Below are 17,540 nucleotides of genomic sequence, written 5' to 3'. Positions count from 1 at the left end.
TCATCTCCTTGAATCTTCTTCATCTTCTCCACAATTGACTTATTGCTAGCAATAAGATTACATCTTTCCGAGGTTTTATGCAATTGCATTGCTATTAGGCAAATCCCTCGTTCTTCCATCCCTTATTTTCCGACCAAATAACAAAACAAAAGTTTCTTTCTTTTATTTTACATCACAGATCTTATTGGTTGCAAATCATTTTCATTTTCTGGATTTCGTTCCTTCTCTGTAATGGGTTCGTTTGAAGTTTTCGATTTGCACGCCACCCTTCTGAAAAAATCGAAACTTTGTTCTTTGGCTTATTGATTGTTGTTGTGTGAAGAAGACTCCTTCTTTGCATATACTCTTATCAACCCGAGTAGGATTTTACTTGTTCATCTGTGAGTGATCAAATCTATATCGTTGGAAAAGAGAACCAAGTATTAGGTCATTAGGGATTTGACTTTCATCACTTGTTTGTGTCTCTGATCATCAGGGAATGAGATTCAGATCAGATCCAATCCTGATGTGGAAAGCTTGAATGTGATTCTGGAGAAGTTGATTTAGGATTAGAGATATTTCTGATGGGTAATGTTTGTGTTGGACCAACCATTTCTGGAAATAGTTTCGTGCAAGCTGTTTCCGCTGCAATATGGCGGCCACGGATTGGAGCTGAGCAGCAAGCCTCTTCACATGGCAAAGGAGAAGCTTCCAAAGAAGCAGCTTCTTCCCATGGCAAAGGAGAAGTTTCGAAAGAAGCAGCTTCTTCTCATGGCAAAGCAGAAGTTTCCAAAGAAGCATCATCTTCAGAACCATTACCTGATCAGGTTCAGAATAAACCCCCTGAGCAAGTCACAATGTCAAATCCAAGAACCATTCCAGAAGCCGAAACCAAATCCATACCTGAAGAAGTGAAGCAGGAAGTTGTTGTGCAGGTGGAGACTACAAAGCCAGAAACAAAGAGTGAAACCAAACCAGAGACGAAACCTGATCCCAACAAGCCTAAACACATGAGGAGAGTGTCCAGTGCAGGGCTTAGAACTGAGTCAGTGTTACAGAGGAAGACTGAAAACTTCAAAGAGTTCTATTCACTAGGAAGGAAACTCGGACAAGGGCAATTTGGGACAACGTTTTTGTGCGTCGAGAAAGGCACAGGGAAGGAGTACGCGTGCAAGTCCATTTCCAAGAGGAAGCTTTTAACAGACGAAGACGTTGAAGACGTGAGAAGAGAGATTCAGATAATGCATCACTTGGCTGGTCATCCGAATGTTATATCCATCAAAGGAGCTTATGAGGATGTTGTGGCGGTGCATCTCGTGATGGAGTTGTGTTCTGGTGGCGAGCTTTTCGACAGAATTATCCAGCGTGGACATTACACTGAGAGGAAAGCTGCTGAGCTTGCGAGAACTATTGTTGGGGTTTTAGAGACTTGTCATTCTCTTGGTGTTATGCATAGAGACCTCAAGCCTGAGAACTTTCTGTTTGTTAGTAAAGAGGAGGATTCTCTGTTGAAGACTATTGACTTTGGACTCTCAATGTTCTTTAAACCAGGTTTGTCTTTGAACATTTGATCTACACAACATCTATGTTTGAGTTTGTAACTTTAGTTTCCTTTTGAATGTTGCAGATGAGATTTTTACAGATGTGGTTGGTAGTCCATATTATGTAGCTCCTGAAGTTCTTAGGAAGCGTTATGGTTCTGAATCAGATGTGTGGAGTGCTGGTGTGATTGTTTACATTTTGTTAAGCGGTGTTCCTCCTTTCTGGGCTGGTAAGAGCGGTTGCTTCTTTTTAAAACCATCTGTTTTTGTTTCATATTAGGCTCTGAAACAAGCTGATGTTTCCATGACTTGATGCAGAAACCGAACAAGGTATATTCGAACAGGTCCTTCATGGAGATCTTGACTTTTCATCTGATCCATGGCCAAGCATCTCTGAAGGCGCAAAGGACTTGGTGCAGAAAATGCTTGTGCGTGACCCCAAGCGAAGACTAACTGCACATCAAGTATTGTGTAAGTCGTTCAAGTTTACGCATTCGACTTTATTGTGGATCCTAAGATTTTGGGGACTTTTTGGGGACTGTAGACGATTTAGCAAGAGTTTCAATAAAAAAAAATTTAGAGACCTATTCCTATGTAATTTTCTTTAAAAAATTTTGGGGACCGTAGGCCAATGCTTGACTGGCCTATGTCCAGGACCGGCCCTGTTCAGAACTTTTTTTTTTCTAGTATATGCTTAGATGATTTTCCAATACATATTTGTGTGTGGACTCAGGTCATCCATGGGTTCAAATTGATGGTGTGGCTCCAGATAAACCTCTGGACTCTGCTGTTTTGAGCCGTATGAAGCAGTTTTCTGCAATGAACAAGTTCAAGAAAATGGCTCTTAGAGTAAGCTATCTTTCTAATGCTAAAGAAGATCCCAAAGAAAGAGAAAAACTCAGAAGTTCTTAAACTCCTCCTTGTAGGTCATAGCCGAGAGCTTATCTGAAGAAGAAATAGCCGGTTTGAAAGAAATGTTCAAGATGATTGACGCAGACAATAGTGGTCAGATAACATTCGAAGAACTTAAAGTAGGACTAAAACGAGTTGGTGCTAATCTCAAAGAGTCAGAGATTCTTGACCTTATGCAAGCTGTAAGTCTTTAACTCAAGAACACATTTGTCTCAACTCTTGACATGATTTTCAATGATCTTGTATCTCAGGCTGATGTGGACAATAGCGGAACAATAGACTACAAAGAGTTCATAGCAGCAACGTTGCATCTAAACAAGATAGAGAGAGAGGACCATTTGTTCGCTGCCTTCTCCTACTTTGACAAGGATGATAGTGGATTTATCACCCATGACGAGCTTCAGCAAGCTTGTGAGGAGTTTGGTGTTGAAGATGCTCGCATAGAAGAAATGATACGTGATGTTGATCAAGACAAAGTAAGAATATCCTTTTCTTACATCTTCTCATCTCACCCTAAGCTAACAAATGCATTATATAACAACACTGAATCATTGGTTACAGGATGGAAGAATAGACTACAATGAGTTTGTGGCAATGATGCAGAAAGGGAGCATCATGGGAGGAGGACCTATGAAGATGGGTTTAGAGAAGAGCATTAGCATCTCTTTGAAACATTAGTTGTCATATACAAACCCATAAGATCAAGAAATACTCATGAATGATGATGATTATGTTTTTTTTTTGTTTTCTCAATATTGTGATGAGAGTTTTGTTATTATTAGGAAAATCTTTACTGTACTGTGTACTTTTATGCATATAAACATTGTTTTTTTGGGTCTGTTACTTGTGGCTACTTTGATTTATCTCTCTGCAAATTATATCTATGTTTCCAGGTTTTACAAAAAAAATGATGACAAACAACATTTCTAGTTTCTACATTTTTCTCTGTTTCAGATTTTACAAAAAGATGATGACAAACAACATTGCCAGTTTTTACATTTTCTATGTTTCAGGTTTTACAGAAAAGTAATGACAAACAACATTGCCAGTTTGTTAAAAACAATTTAGATAATACTTAGTGGACTGGGCTTTAATATAGCATAATGGGCCCACAACCACCGATTTATTTTCCAAAAAGTAAAATTAAATTAACATTTACCTATTTCGTGGCTGTGGGGCCCATTATATTATACAAAAGCCCAGCCCAGTATCACCGTCTCGCTTGGATGAAACTAGTGTGACGGTACTATTGCTGAAAGCTCAATCTTACACCGTTGGAAGGGATTTCATCTAACGGCTACAAATAACCCGTCTCAGTATTTTCCGTGACGGACAGTCTCGCTAGTTTTGTCATACGAATATACGCTCCTCTCGTTTTGTGTTTTTTGGTTTGGGTGCCACAAATTAGAAAAAACCCTAATTTCTCAAATTTTTCGATTCCCAATAAGTTTCCGATCTTCCTTCGGCGGAAAGGGCTCGTTTGAAAACCCAAGATTCGTATCCTCGTTTCGGCTAAATGGCGAGTGCCTCACGGGGAGAGAGCAGCAACCCCTACGGCGGCGGATTGGGAACCGGCGGAAAGTTCCGTAAGCCGGCGGCTCGAAGGTCCCAGAAAACTCCGTATGAACGGCCACCGACCTCCGTGAGGGGCTCTGGAGTTGGAGGCGGCAGGGAAGACAGAGGCGGCGGCGGCGGCTGGTTGTCTAAATTGGTGGATCCGGCTCAGAGGCTGATTACTTACAGCGCTCATAAGCTTTTCGCGTCCGTGTTTCGGAAACGGCTCGTCTCAGGTGAAACGCCTTTGCAGTCTCCGGAGCAGCAGCAGCAGCAGCAGGTTCCTGAGAGAGGTAATGGGCTCATGTTAGCTGTTTTTTGTTGCCAAAGCTTTAATCTTTGAATTAATTGAAGTAGCGGCCTAGTAGGTATTCTAGGATTGGTTCTGTTAATCTTTCCTCTGATTGGTTGTGATTGTTTATGTGTTAGGAGCAATCATGTATGTTTTTTTAATATGTGTGGTGTATGTTTTCATGGTTCAGATGTGATTCAGGAGACTAGAGTAGCACACATGGAGAGTACACCTGCTGTAAGTAAACAATCTTCTTCCTGTGGATCAAGAATCTTTTTTGTTGATTCAAGAAAAAAATTGTGTCTTTCGTTCTTTCATCCTCTGTTGTGTGACCGTGATTTATCTATGTGAAGTTGTCCATGAAAAATGATGTGGTTCGGATCCCAGAAGCTAATGCATCCGGCAATCCAGGCAAAGGCAAGGATGGATTTACGGATCTTGAGAAATTTTTGAAGGAGAAGACTTTTACAAGGTACACCTGTCTTGGAAGTTTTTGCTTGTGCGTATAACCTAGCATAATAGTAATTTTTCCATTAAGATTATAGAAGTTTCTTTGTCTTTGCACGCATTTAACATTGGTAATAAAGAAGAGTGAAATTTTTAGTCTTTTAACATTTTTTCCTCTGCTTGTTCTTAGTGCGTTTCATTACTATATTTTTAGGAATTTGTTGATCACAATTGATGGTTTTACAGATCTGAAGTTGACCGATTAACTGCACTGCTCCGTTCGAAAGCTGGTGTTTCATCCACTGTAAACGGGGATCAAAGAAATGATGCGAGTAGTTTGAGGCATCCACCACCATCACATGAGAGGGATAGTGCACGTCCAGATAATGGAAGTATGAACGCCCTTGTTTCAACACCTCTCGGAAGTTCGAGGGTAAGGAAGTTGTGAGATATCCTAGTCTGTTTTATGCCGATGGCGTACTTAATCTTTTGATTGTTACATCTTTACCAGGCTCTCGATGAGGGCATTGCTTCGCCAGCACAGCTTGCAAAAGCCTACATGGGTAGCAGACCATCAGAAGTTACTCCTTCTATGCTGGGGTTGCGTGGTCAAGCAGTTAGGGAAGATTCTGTTTTCCTGAACAGAACCCCTTTTCCGTCAAAGTCACCTACAATGTCACTGGTGCCAAAGCTTTCTGGACAAAGACCTCAGGAAAATGGTTTTCTCACCCCTAGAACTCGGGGAAGATCTGCTGTTTATAGCATGGCCAGAACACCATACTCTAGGCCCCAGTCCACTGCGAAGGTTTCAATGTTGAACCATGACTTTTCTATTTTAGAGTTTGCAACTGGTATCTAATTTTATGGTTTCTTTTTTCCAGATTGGGTCTCCTTTCCAAGCATCTCCAAGCACATGGGAAGAAAGCTTATCTTCTGGTTCTAGACATGGGTTTCAATCGGTGAATTTTTTTGGACTATGCATCAAGCGGATTTCAGATTAGTCTTTAAACATAAGTATCGACATGACTTTTAAATTATTTTGTAGGGTCTCAAACGGAGGAGCTCAGTCTTAGATAATGATATAGGATCTGTGGGGCCTGTAAGGAGGATTCGCCAGAAATCTAACCTTTCTTCTAGAAGCTTGGCGTTGCCTGCCTCAGAAGGCCCGCTATCTGTTCGTTCCAATGGTGGACAAAACATTACACATACATCTAAAGATAGTGCAGAGGATATTCCTGGTTCAAGTTTTAACGTTGTCCCTTCCAGATCCAAGGATACGGCTATGAAAATATTCCAGCAACTTGAGAAAATGGATTCCCCAAAGGAGAAATCGCCAAGTAAGTTATCACCGTCTATGCTACGAGGTCCGGCTCTCAAAAGCCTTCAGAATGTGGAGTCGCTGAAGTTCTTGGATAATATTCCTGAGAAGAAGGAAAAATCGCCAGTCTCTAGTCATCAAAAGCAGGAAAAATCTGGAGGGAGTGGCTCCAGGGAGTTTTTAGCTCTAAGTGAGAAGACTGGCAGTGCTGCTGTAGACACTAACAAAGCAGGTTCCAGTAAAGATCAGGAGACTCGTGTTAAAGGCGCTTATTTGCCTCTCACAAGTTCTTTGGAAGAGCATCCTCCAAAAAAACGAGCATTTCGGATGATTGCCGATGAGGTAACTTGTTCATTTCTTATATTTATATTTTCCAGAATATGCAAATAAGTGTGTCAAAGCAACCAATTGTAGAAGTGCCAATCTTTTTTTCTTTTCGTGGCAAAAATCTATTGCTATTCATAGTTGATTATATGTTTGTGTATTACCTTTGACCATTGACCATATTTTACTGCACATGTTTGACCATCTATATATGCAATTGTGAACTAAACAATGCAGGATATGGAGGATGATCATGCAGCACCTACTCCCTTTGAAGAAGCAGAAAAACAGAATGTCTTACAAGTGGAGAAAGGTGTTGGTATCAGCCTTTCTAAAGGGGAGAAACTGTTTACTTCATCTGAGGCCATGGCCTCTACGTCATATACTCCTAATGGTGACGCCTCTCTGGGTACTACCAATGGATCTCTGGAAACTGGAAGGAGCCAATTTTCTGCTTTACCAGTGGAATCTGTTAAGCAAAGCGTTATGCCCTCTGAGCCAACTTCAAAGGTCATCCAAGGGAATGAGAAATCAAGTATTTCTCCTGCCAAGCTGACCTCAGGAGGGGAATATCTCTCTCGGGAAGAGCCTAAAAAAGATGCTGCTGTGTTTCCTAACATCTTCTCTTCACCGCCGACCACTGACTTTTTAAATCAAAACAATGGTACATCTGCAGCCATCAAATTAGAAAAGCCGAGCAGGTTAATGCATACTTCTTTTTCTTCTTAGTATATAGACAATAATTTCTTTACTCGAGTCAACCCCCTAGTAATTAGAGTTTTAATTTGTTTACTGGCTTCTGACTTGCAGCTCTGCTTTTGGAGTATCGGAGGCTTTTGGAAAGCCAACTGAATCAATGAAACCTGTTATCAACAATGCTTCTGGAGCTGAGTCAACTACCTCAGCTGGATCAACCCTCAACGGTAGTATATTCTCAGGTGGAGCAAACGATATCAGTCAACCTCAGATTAACGGCTCTCTTGGTTCAAACCCTTCCTTCTCATCTAGCATTTCGAATATACCTTCCAATAATTCTGCGAGTGAGGTGCCATCCACTGTGCAATCTTCTGCTGCTACTCTGACTTCCCCGAGTGTATTTGGAACGACTCCGTCTGCCTCGAGTGTATTTGGGAAGTTGCCTGCTAATACTAGTAACGACAGCAGTTCCGGCAACAACCCACAATCAACTCCAGCACCTCCTCTCTCTTCTGCGTCACCTTTCAAATTTGGGGAATCTGCAGCAGCTCCATTGTCTGCTTCAACAGTATCTGCATCTAGCGGTCTGGTTTCAAAAGAGACTGAAGTAAAGAACCCAACATTTGGAAATATAAACAGTTTCAAGTTTGGTGGTGTGGCCTCAGCTGATACGAGCACTGAAAATACTTTTGCTGCTAAGACCTCAGATATTAAAAGCACACCAGGTTTTATGTTTGGGAGCTCCCCTGCTGTGGCAGACCCTGGTAAAATTAGCTTTGGTGGGACATCCTCTGCGGCTGGTGGCAGCACATTAAACCCCCCTTCTGCACCTGGGAGCTCTGCAAGTTTAGTGTTTGGTGTGTCATCTTCCTCAACGCCAACCCCTGGAGCGGAGAGCAGCAAGTTCTCGGGGACTTTTGCAGCTACCACTGGAAGTAATATTTTTGGAATTCCCTCTCCTGCATTTACAAGTTCTGGTAGTAGCGTTTCTGGAGGTGTAGCTGCGAGTACTACAAGCAGTGTTTTTGGATTCAATGCTGTTTCATCAGCTGCTGCTGCTAGCTCCCAGTCTCAGGCCTCAAATCTGTTCGGTGCTGCAAATGGTCAGACGGGTAATACAGGGAGCGGAACCACAACTCAGACCCAAAGCGCCCCCTTTATGTTTGGGTCATCTGCATCAGCTCCTTCATTTGGTTTGTCTGGGAACAACACTTCAACGAATAGCTCCCCGTTTGGATTGTCAAAGCCGGAACCGGCAGTATTTGCTTCTGGCTCGACCCCTCAACTGAGTTCGACAAACGCGTCTGCAAGCTCTAGTGGTACAACGAGCTCTTCCCTGTTTGGGACAAGCTGGCAAGCTCCCAAACCTGCTCCACCCTTTACTTCCTCATTCACCCCTTCCTCATCTCCAACGTTTTCATTTGGAGGATCTTCTGCTGCTGCCGCCGCTCCAAGCGCTTCTGCTCCCATCACCTTTGGTTTCAACTCTACCGCTCCCGCCATTCCTCAGCAGTCAGTATTCGGTACCTCAACCCCCTCAGCGACTCCTCCCTCACCCTTTGGAAACTCAACTCCCTCGTTTGCGTTTGGTGCATCTGCTCCAGCACCAAGTAATACAAATGGTTTCAACAATAACCAACAAATGAGCATGGAAGACAGTATGGCAGAAGACACTGACCAAGCCAACAAGACATCCATGGTACAACAACCAATGTTTGGAACACAGCCTGTCTCAATGCCTCAACCAAGCTTTACCTTCGGAGGAGGAGCACCACCAGCAACGCCTCCAACAATGGCTAACCCGTTCCAGTTCGGAGGCCAGCCGATTGCAAGCACACCACCACAGAACCCATCACCTTTCCAGGCGTCACAGAGTTTAGAGTTCCAAGGAGGTGGGAGCTTCTCACTGGGCAGCACTGGAGGCGGCGACAAGTCCGGGCGGAGAATCTTCAAAGCGAAGAAAACCAACAGAAAGAAGTAATAAGCGATGTGAGGATCATCATATCAGTATACAACTCATGAAGAGTCTCATTTTATTACAACAGTCAAAACTTGGATTCAGAGGTAAAATGTGGGTTTTCTCTTTATGCTGGTCTGTCATTTTCGTGTTTTAAGAGTCAGGATTTGTGAGGGTTAAAATGTTGAGACTTATAAAGTTGTTGGAAAGTTTTGTAATTTTTCAGAAAATACGGGAGTTTGTAAGAGTAGTAAGGTCTGTCTAAAAACTCTATTTGTACTAGTGTTTTTGTAAGGCACAACGAAATAGTCAAAACTTTTCTTTTACGTTTTGGTTTACGTACTAGATTCCTCTTACATTCAATTCGGTTAACGTAAACCAAACCGAAATCGATTATAGTCTTATCTTCTCGTTGACCAATTAATTAAGGGTTATAGTTAATTTTTTTTGGTACGATCTAACTTTGCGAAAAGATCTTCTAGGAAACTTCTTCTCGTTGACCAATTAATTAAGGATTATAATTTATAATTATTGTTTTGGGGTTCGATTAAGCAATAATAACTTGTTGAAGAAATCTATAAATACGAAAACCTTAAGGACTTGTTCTCGAAATCACTTTCCTTCCAAGTCTATCTCTGTTTCGAGTTTCCGAGATTTTGATCACACGGTGGGGTGTAGAAGTAGAAGACGAGGATGAGGAGAGTTTTCGGCGCGAAGAAGAACACAGAGCCTCCTCCCTCCATCCAAGACGCCTCCGATCGGGTTCGTATATGCTTCTAATCTTCAAAATCGTTTCGCAATTAGAATTATGAATCTCTGTGTATTCGATCATCTGAGATATTCGGCTATCTAGCTTTAATCGTGTGTTCGATCATCGATCAGATGATTTGAGATTTCACTTTCGATTTGACCGAAACTCAGCTTCGTTATTATGATTGTTAGATAAACAAAAGAGGAGAAACAGTGGAGGATAAGATAAAGAAGCTTGATGTTGATCTCTGCAAATACAGAGAGCAGATTCAAAAGACGCGTCCTGGTCCTGCTCAACAAGCTCTCAAAGCTCGTGCCATGAGGCTTCTCAAGCAGAAGAAAATGTAAAAAGAGATTCACTAAACGTTTTACAGCTTTAAATCTGTTCAGTTTGATCATTTTACATTACTCTTCTTAATCAGGTATGAAGGACAACGCGACATGCTCTATAATCAAACATTCAATCTCGATCAAGTCTCATTCGCTGCTGAAGGACTCAAAGATGCTCAACAAACTGTAATGCATCTCTCTCTCTTTGTTTCTAAAGTATTGTGGAAAAAAGATTGAATCTAACACAAAAGTTACTTTAATCTGCAGATGACGGCGCTAAAGTCTGCTAACAAGGAGCTTAAAGGGATGATGAAAACCGTACAGATTCAAGATATCGATGTAACTTTCAACATCTTGGTCTTTATCTCTTTGTCTCTGGTCGTTAATTCTTATCCTATGTTATATAGAATATGCAAGATGAGATGATGGATCTGATGGATGTGAGTTCCGAGATTCAAGAAACGCTTGGTAGGAGCTACAACGTTCCTGATGGTCTTGACGAGGATGATCTCATGGGAGGTGAGTAACGTACTCTGTCTTGTGTTTTTTTTTTTATATAATTTTTTTAAAGGCTTTTGGTGATTTTTTTTTGCAGAGCTTGAGGCTCTTGAAGCTGATATGGGAGACGAGACGGAAGCAGATGGAGTGCCTTCTTATCTCCAACCTGATAATCAAACTGATTACGATGAGATTAGCTTGCCTTCAGTACCAATGGGACAGACTGGTGCTCCACCTGGTCGTGTTCAGGTTAAGTGTTTATCCCCTTTTCTTTTTTTTTTCGAATTTGAAATGCTTTAAAGTTTGAGTTAGCTCACGATGTGATCATTAACAGGCTGAGGATGAGTTTGGATTGCCGGCGGTGCCACGAGCTTCTCTCCGGGGATAAAGTTCTGGTGATTCTCTTTGTGGAGTGGAGCTGCTATACTAAGCTCTTTTTTAGGCTTAGGATTATAATCACTTTGTGCATAACATTTATAACTTTTCTTTTGGCTCTGTAATAATAATTGCGTGTTATGGATGGCTCTTTTTCTTTTTATTCGTTATTATACATATGATCCTATTTTTTTTTTCTTTTTTGAACACAATACATATGATCCTATAAAACTACTAAAAATGAAGACTTTGAATATCATCATTATGCAGGAGTGTAGCTTACTTTAACACTAACTAAAATAATCAGTGATCATATTACACAATGTGAAAGGTCCATTCATCTTTAGTCAACCATTTGACGTTTCGATGAGTCTTTGACCTTACTACCTTTTCCTTTTTTATACCCTTTCAAATCTTCAAATTTCTCATGTTTTCTATACTTGGAGCTCTTTAGTAACATTGTCTCATCGTTATTACCCTCTATTGACCCTTCTGATATCCCAATGCTGATCTGATTATGGTCTATGTCATCCTTTCTATAATGTCTTTCATGATTTTCGGATCGGTCGAAATTATGCTGACTAGATCCTTCCACATATTCAATCCAATCAAGATAATCTTTCTTGGAAGCAAAACCAGAAGGACTTTTAGTCGATCCTTCTGATTGATCTTCATGACAGCTTAGTTTAGTAGTAACGTCTTCACCCTGACTCTTCTGACCGTTTTTGCTAGATCCTTCGAGCTGGTCCACATGGTTTATACTTGTTCCTTCAATATGATCTGTAGGATCACGACCCCTAATCAAATCTTCAAGATGATCCATATGACCGCGTCTAACTGAGCCTACATGCTGATCATTATCACCACGATTCATGTTTCTAACCGAACCTTCAAGCTGGTCGTCGTGACCGTCCACGTGGATATTCTTTTTACTTGGTTTCTCTTTTAGCGTCAGTTTACGATGCATGGACTCCATGATCTTTGTTACTATAGGTGTCTCCTTTTTTTCATTACTTTCCTCAATTTTTGGCGAATGATTTTCTTGGAAAAGCTCTCCACCGTCCTCCTCCGACTTCATAGACCCGTCTTGCCGGAGCCGGCTTTTGTTGAGCTTCACGTACTTGGTCGATAACTTTTTGGTAATTTTCTTCATTTTCTTTTGATCCCAATAAGTTTTGTGACGTTTTCGTTTTCAGTTACTTGGAAAGTTTTGGCCCCGAGAACGTTATAGGGTTGATGTAAATTAAGAATAAATAGGAAACAAGTTATTTATAAAGTTAAAGACACCCAAAAGAAGTAACTCATTTTGTTTATTTACTATAATGTTTAAGAGATTGTTAAATTGTTAATAATAAAACGCGGTTTTAAATTTTAGACAGCAGATGTTACAGCCATCAAGGCTAAGATTTAACTTACGTGCCAATTTTACCAGAATTTAAAGATTTTCCTGGCAACTATCCATACTTATAGAAATAAAGATAAATTAATTCTAATTTTAATATATAATTGTATAATTGGATTAACTAACCAGACCTTTCTGTTCAAAGTGGTTTCTCCTATTTTTTTTTTTTAATTTTGAAGGTCAATTTTCTTTATTAACATGAAATATATCTCAGGTGCATGAAATGATATGATCCAGACTAAATTCTCAAAGAAAAATACAATTCACGAATGAACATTTTTCCAATATTCAAATGGGATCCAAAATATAGTCTCATATCCACATGACTACACATGTTTAGTGCCGTGGAGTTATCCCAAACACAAATCATTTTAACTTTTCCAAAGTGTGCCTATCAGTATCGGCTCAACTGCAAAGGCAAGTAGTCCAACCAATCTGGGTCCATGATATTAGGGGTTTAATTTTTTTTTAAACGAAATTTTATTAAGAACAAAAATAAATATATATGTATTTCTAAACTTTTTTATTTTATTTGTTTTTATATCTAAATTTTTGAACATTTTAAATATATAATTTTTAAAAATCAAGCTAAAATTATATTTTTAACTATTAACGGGTCTAAAATATATTTTTTTTGCCAAAGGCCCTTATAAACCATGAGCATCAATTTTTGTTGAATGAATATGCATGTGTGTATATATATATATATATATATATATATCAATGATGCCACAACATGTATAAACTGTTTGATGTATTACTAATAACCTAGAAAACTATACACATATATATATTTATAAATAAGGTTGAAAGATATAAATTCAGGTACGACATGTATAAATCCAAGTACGAATCTATAACCAACCAACCAAGTTACATCGTGTATAAAATCATAGACCCACTGATGTTTGGAAAAATAAGATAATATTGGAGCTACCAATCCATTTGTTGCCGATTTTTTGTGAACTATTTTTTATTGGAACTGGGAAGCAATGGATTTGGTCTTCATGAATATTATAATGTTGTGTAATCAATCATATGTTGAGATCAAATTTCATCAGAATGAAGATTTTTTAGCACAAAACCGAGTATGGAAGCACCAATACATAGGCTAGTGACATATAAACACATTTTTGGACAAAACCTAGTATGTATCCTGATTATACAACACACTTTTGAGTAACAAAATAGGATGCAGCTTTATTTCAATTCAAAACCAGGTCTTTGACCATCTTCTACACTGTGTGAACTTGCCTCAAGTTGTTGTGCTTGGTATGGATTGAATAGCTGCAAGAGGATTCACTTGGTATGAAAACGCAAGCTTCCAGAAATCTACAATCGCTTTCTTCGTGGACTCCATTTGTCTGCGAATGATCCTGAGAAACAAGTAAACAAAACACACACCACAATGTATACGTTTACATCACCATAAGCTCTGATCATTATATCATAGCCATGTTCAAAACTAAGCTTAGAAGAAGTCTCACCGTATTAAAGCAGCTCGTTTTCTCTTCAAAGCATAACATATGATTAATCCAACAAGGCCTAAGGCAACTTTCCCCCTGGAGATGCTAAACCGGGTGTTACCAAGCCTTAGGCTTAGAGGACGTGACGACCAAGGTTCATGTTGCTTAGAGAGTTTCAAGACATAATCAACCTCATCATTAGCAAAAGACTTGTTGTTATTCAACACATCATAAGAGGAAGTTTCCTCAAAAGAAGCAGCCACTGGAACGTTTGCTGATTTGAGAGAAAGTAAAGAATGCAGTCTTCTCAAAAGTCCCTGAAAAAAAAACAGAGATTTGAGTGGTACAGACTCACTCACAAGTTCATATACAAAGCCCATGGAACGATTCAATAGTACCTGTCGTGTTTCCTCAGGCAATGCAGCTTTCTCAACCCATGAAATGGCTAAGTCCACGTCGTTTGCATCTTTTCCGAGAACTCCAAAGGTATAGAGCTCCACAGCTTCCATGAACTCATCAATACCCAAAGATATTTTCCCATGGAGTCCTTTTACATTTAATTTAGCATCATCTAGGATATAGTGGTCGTCCTTGTAAACCCATATGCTAAAGAACTCTTCCAGAATCTCACGTATACCCGAGTAGGAACCGTTTGATATCTGAAGGCATATTCTAAATGGGGACAAAAGAAGAACAGAAGATCGATTAAATAAATTACAGTATCATTCTGTGGCTATTGTCTATGCTAGAGTCCGCAGAGAGAGAGCTGTATACTACTCCTTATACTAAGTCAGTGTTCCCAAATACTCCCAAGTACTTAGTTAAGATTATTTTCTCTTACTCGCCTCTTCGGTTACTGAATGTTATTTTACTCCTACATTTCAGACAGAACCAAGTATCCTCCTTTCAAACATCTTAAGCTGTAATAAAAGAATAGTACAAGATGGATACCCTACCCAGTGAGAAGAACTTGAAGAGGGATAGCTGCAACTTCACCAAACACTTGTCTTAGCTCAGTTACAATCTCACCTGTCCTGCCATGACAAAGGCACTCACTTCTTGTAAAAATAATTACCACAGAGCCAAAGAGTAGTAAACTTCTTGCGTCCCACACATCAATCTGAGATATACCTGGCGAGTCCATGCAAGGATTGGACTAAAACCATGCCAGCAGATTCCAACATGTCATGAAACAACTGATGATCACCAAGAGCTTCCTCAGACAAAACATCGATATTGCCAAATACTCTTTTCAGTATGGAGGAAGATAATGACTCTGCCTCTTCATACATAGAGCAGACTAGGTAGCTAACCAATTAAAAAACAAAGGAGCAATCAAAATTCAAACTGTGGAAATCTCTTTCTACAACTTGTAAAAAAGATCCTAGAAAATCAAAATATTTTTACAGGTATGAGATGAGTTTGAGTCATTAGAGACATTTCAATTTGTATAATAATAATAATAATAATTCATTTTTTTATCTCCAGCTTCTATGTAATGGAAAGTTACTGAAGTAAAAAAAAAAAGTAAAAGGACCTCCCTGAAGACATAAAGTTTAGTTTATTATCTACCTATGAGCATCTCCAGTACTAGAAAAGAATCATAATCCGTGCGAAGATTGAGAAAAAAAAAATTATTTCAAAATTCAGAGAAGCACCTCTCAGAACGTTCAACTTCACCCCAAATACCACCAGTTGCCTCCATGTCACAAGTGTTGGAAAATGATGAAGAAGAAGAAGATCATACAAAGCTTTGGTTCCACAGCACAAATCTGCGAAATGGAACACCCTAAGCAGAGGAGATTGATTATGTTAAGTCAAAGAAGAAGGGACCAGACAATTATGGTATTTGCTAATGGGCTGGGCTTTTTATTTCGATTTAATCAAACGTAAATTAGTTATACTGCAAACATACTGATAGGATCTTTGGGCCTTTCATTAAGTTGTCGTTTAAGCCCATAACATTAATATTTTTTAACCCTATCTAATCCCACCCAGACTACAACACACCTCTTTACAAAACCACCCAAAAATATAAATTATCCACATAATCCCCCAATCTTTTTCTGACTGCTCAGTTTCCCCTCTCTAATTAAAACTTTAGATTGGTGTTTATTCTTCTAAAACGCAATTTGAAATTGTCCACCCACACAATCTGAAAATTTTGACCCGACACTTTGATATATTTTTCTTTCAATTTTTTTTTCTCCGAAAAGTTTCTGAACTTACTTCCTCCAGTGGCATCAAGAGAACTGTCAATAGTGATCAAACAATGGTTCATCGCTATATATTGTTTATTATATACTGTGTTTTCTGTAACCAACATGTAACATATAACTACCTAGTTAATGGTGATACTCAATATTATGACATAAAAATCCAACATGTGACATATAACTACCTAGTTAATGGTGACACTCAATATTTTGATTCGACTAATACTGCGTTTAAAAATACAGTATTAGCTTGTTTCTAAAATCATTTCATTCACAAATCACAACTACTAATCAGCATCATATATCATTTATGAAACAAATATTACTGTTACTATGATTGTAGGGATTGATACTTAGAATTGAAAAATATCAAATAGAAAGTGAAATGAACTGTATCACATATTTACCGTCCAATATATGAAAAACTTCGGCTGATGGTCACGATATATCCCCGGATAACTCTGGAGTAAAATAATTAAATTATAGTTATTTAGTTATTTATATACATATCTTTTTTATTGAATTGAAAAGTTAGAAGTGTTTGGTAGATTTTAGTTGGAGAAAAGAAAGTACATGCCAACCCGCTTCAATACTTTTGATGTCAATGTTGTTATAAGATCCTGCTATGAGCCAGATTTGACCCAGACTAAACTCGTTCTCATTAGAGGATGTCATACATTCATCGTCACATGTGTTATGTATATTTTTGGTCAATTTATCATACAACCGATTGCATGCTATATTTCTCTGACCAAGATTATCATTGCCATATATATTGTTTATGATCAGGTTCGTACAAGAGGATAAACCATTCAATTCATCATTTAAAGCATATAGTACAAACGGATATGATATATTTACTAATAAATTTTCTATAAACAATATTAATGATTTTACGAATATTATTATTAGCAAATAAATGCAAAATATGTTTATATCTAAAATTCAATAAAATTATATAAAAATATAAGTAAAAATTATATAAAAATATAAGTAAAAATTATATAAAATATAAGTAAAAATATATAAAATAATGAGTACAATATACAGCGATGAACCATTGTTTGATCACCATTGATAATTCTCTTGATGCCATTGAAAGAAGTAAGTTCAGAAACTTTCTTGAAAAAAAAAATTGCTGAAAAGATATCAAAGTGTCAGGTCAAAATTTTCAGATTGTGTGGGTGGGCAATCGCAAATTGCGTTTTATAAGAATAAAAACTAATTTAAAAAACCAATTAGAGAGGGAGAACTGAGCAGTCAGAAAAGATTGGGGGATAATGTGAAGATAAATTATATTCTTGGGTGGTTTTGTAAAGAGGTGTGTAGTCTAGGTGAGATTAATAAATAGGGTTTATATATGTACAGAGGGTTTTAGGCAGTCATCCCATATTTTTTTTGGAATTATTTCAGTGTTCTTCTCCTTCTTCTCTCACTCTCTCTTCTATAAATCTTCGACACTCCTCCTTTCTTTTCTGTTTGA

At 38.6% G+C, this 17,540-nt stretch overlaps 5 protein-coding genes across 6 annotated transcripts; 3 read left to right on the top strand and 2 right to left on the bottom strand.

The window, feature by feature from the left end:
- The first annotated feature begins 22 nt into the window (after positions 1–22).
- Positions 23–3,295, top strand: LOC103859356 (calcium-dependent protein kinase 2). The gene is made up of 7 exons (XM_009136874.3): positions 23–1,530; positions 1,607–1,750; positions 1,839–1,991; positions 2,254–2,369; positions 2,447–2,614; positions 2,684–2,908; positions 2,994–3,295. The coding sequence occupies exons 1-7, from the start codon at positions 564–566 to the stop codon at positions 3,108–3,110; spliced, it is 1,890 nt and encodes a 629-aa protein (XP_009135122.1). The 5' UTR covers positions 23–563; the 3' UTR covers positions 3,111–3,295.
- Positions 3,296–3,807: 512 nt separating this feature from the next.
- LOC103859355 (nuclear pore complex protein NUP1) lies at positions 3,808–9,349 on the top strand. The gene is made up of 9 exons (XM_009136873.3): positions 3,808–4,279; positions 4,469–4,515; positions 4,632–4,750; positions 4,972–5,158; positions 5,237–5,530; positions 5,607–5,684; positions 5,771–6,385; positions 6,605–7,068; positions 7,178–9,349. Exons 1-9 carry the CDS (start codon positions 3,949–3,951, stop codon positions 9,042–9,044), a joined length of 4,002 nt encoding a protein of 1,333 aa, XP_009135121.1. The 5' UTR covers positions 3,808–3,948; the 3' UTR covers positions 9,045–9,349.
- A 244-nt stretch (positions 9,350–9,593) lies between these two features.
- LOC103859354 (vacuolar protein sorting-associated protein 60.1) lies at positions 9,594–11,162 on the top strand. The gene is made up of 7 exons (XM_009136872.2): positions 9,594–9,782; positions 9,963–10,114; positions 10,193–10,286; positions 10,368–10,439; positions 10,508–10,619; positions 10,696–10,847; positions 10,933–11,162. Exons 1-7 carry the CDS (start codon positions 9,714–9,716, stop codon positions 10,984–10,986), a joined length of 705 nt encoding a protein of 234 aa, XP_009135120.1. The 5' UTR covers positions 9,594–9,713; the 3' UTR covers positions 10,987–11,162.
- LOC103859353 lies at positions 11,004–13,170 on the bottom strand. Its single transcript, XM_009136871.2, has one exon. The coding sequence runs from the start codon at positions 12,124–12,126 to the stop codon at positions 11,317–11,319; it is 810 nt and encodes a 269-aa protein (XP_009135119.1). The 5' UTR covers positions 12,127–13,170; the 3' UTR covers positions 11,004–11,316.
- A 244-nt stretch (positions 13,171–13,414) lies between these two features.
- On the bottom strand, positions 13,415–17,393 carry LOC103859352 (protein APEM9). Of its 2 annotated transcripts, none has more exons than XM_009136869.3 (6): positions 15,500–17,393; positions 14,973–15,149; positions 14,798–14,875; positions 14,240–14,513; positions 13,863–14,158; positions 13,415–13,751 (listed from the first exon to the last, which is right to left on the bottom strand). In XM_009136869.3, exons 1-6 carry the CDS (start codon positions 15,544–15,546, stop codon positions 13,631–13,633), a joined length of 993 nt encoding a protein of 330 aa, XP_009135117.1. In that variant the 5' UTR covers positions 15,547–17,393; the 3' UTR covers positions 13,415–13,630. The 2 variants fall into 2 exon arrangements, with proteins under 2 accessions (XP_009135117.1, XP_018513506.1); XM_018657990.2 differs by having other exon boundaries at positions 14,798–14,870.
- Positions 17,394–17,540: the final 147 nt, after the last annotated feature.

The sequence above is a fragment of the Brassica rapa genome, chromosome A03 (genome assembly GCF_000309985.2).
Source record: "Brassica rapa cultivar Chiifu-401-42 chromosome A03, CAAS_Brap_v3.01, whole genome shotgun sequence".
Classification (NCBI taxonomy): Eukaryota; Viridiplantae; Streptophyta; class Magnoliopsida; order Brassicales; family Brassicaceae; genus Brassica; species Brassica rapa.
The sequence above is the reverse complement of the archived record's forward strand: the minus strand, read 5'-3'. Positions and strand labels throughout refer to the sequence as shown.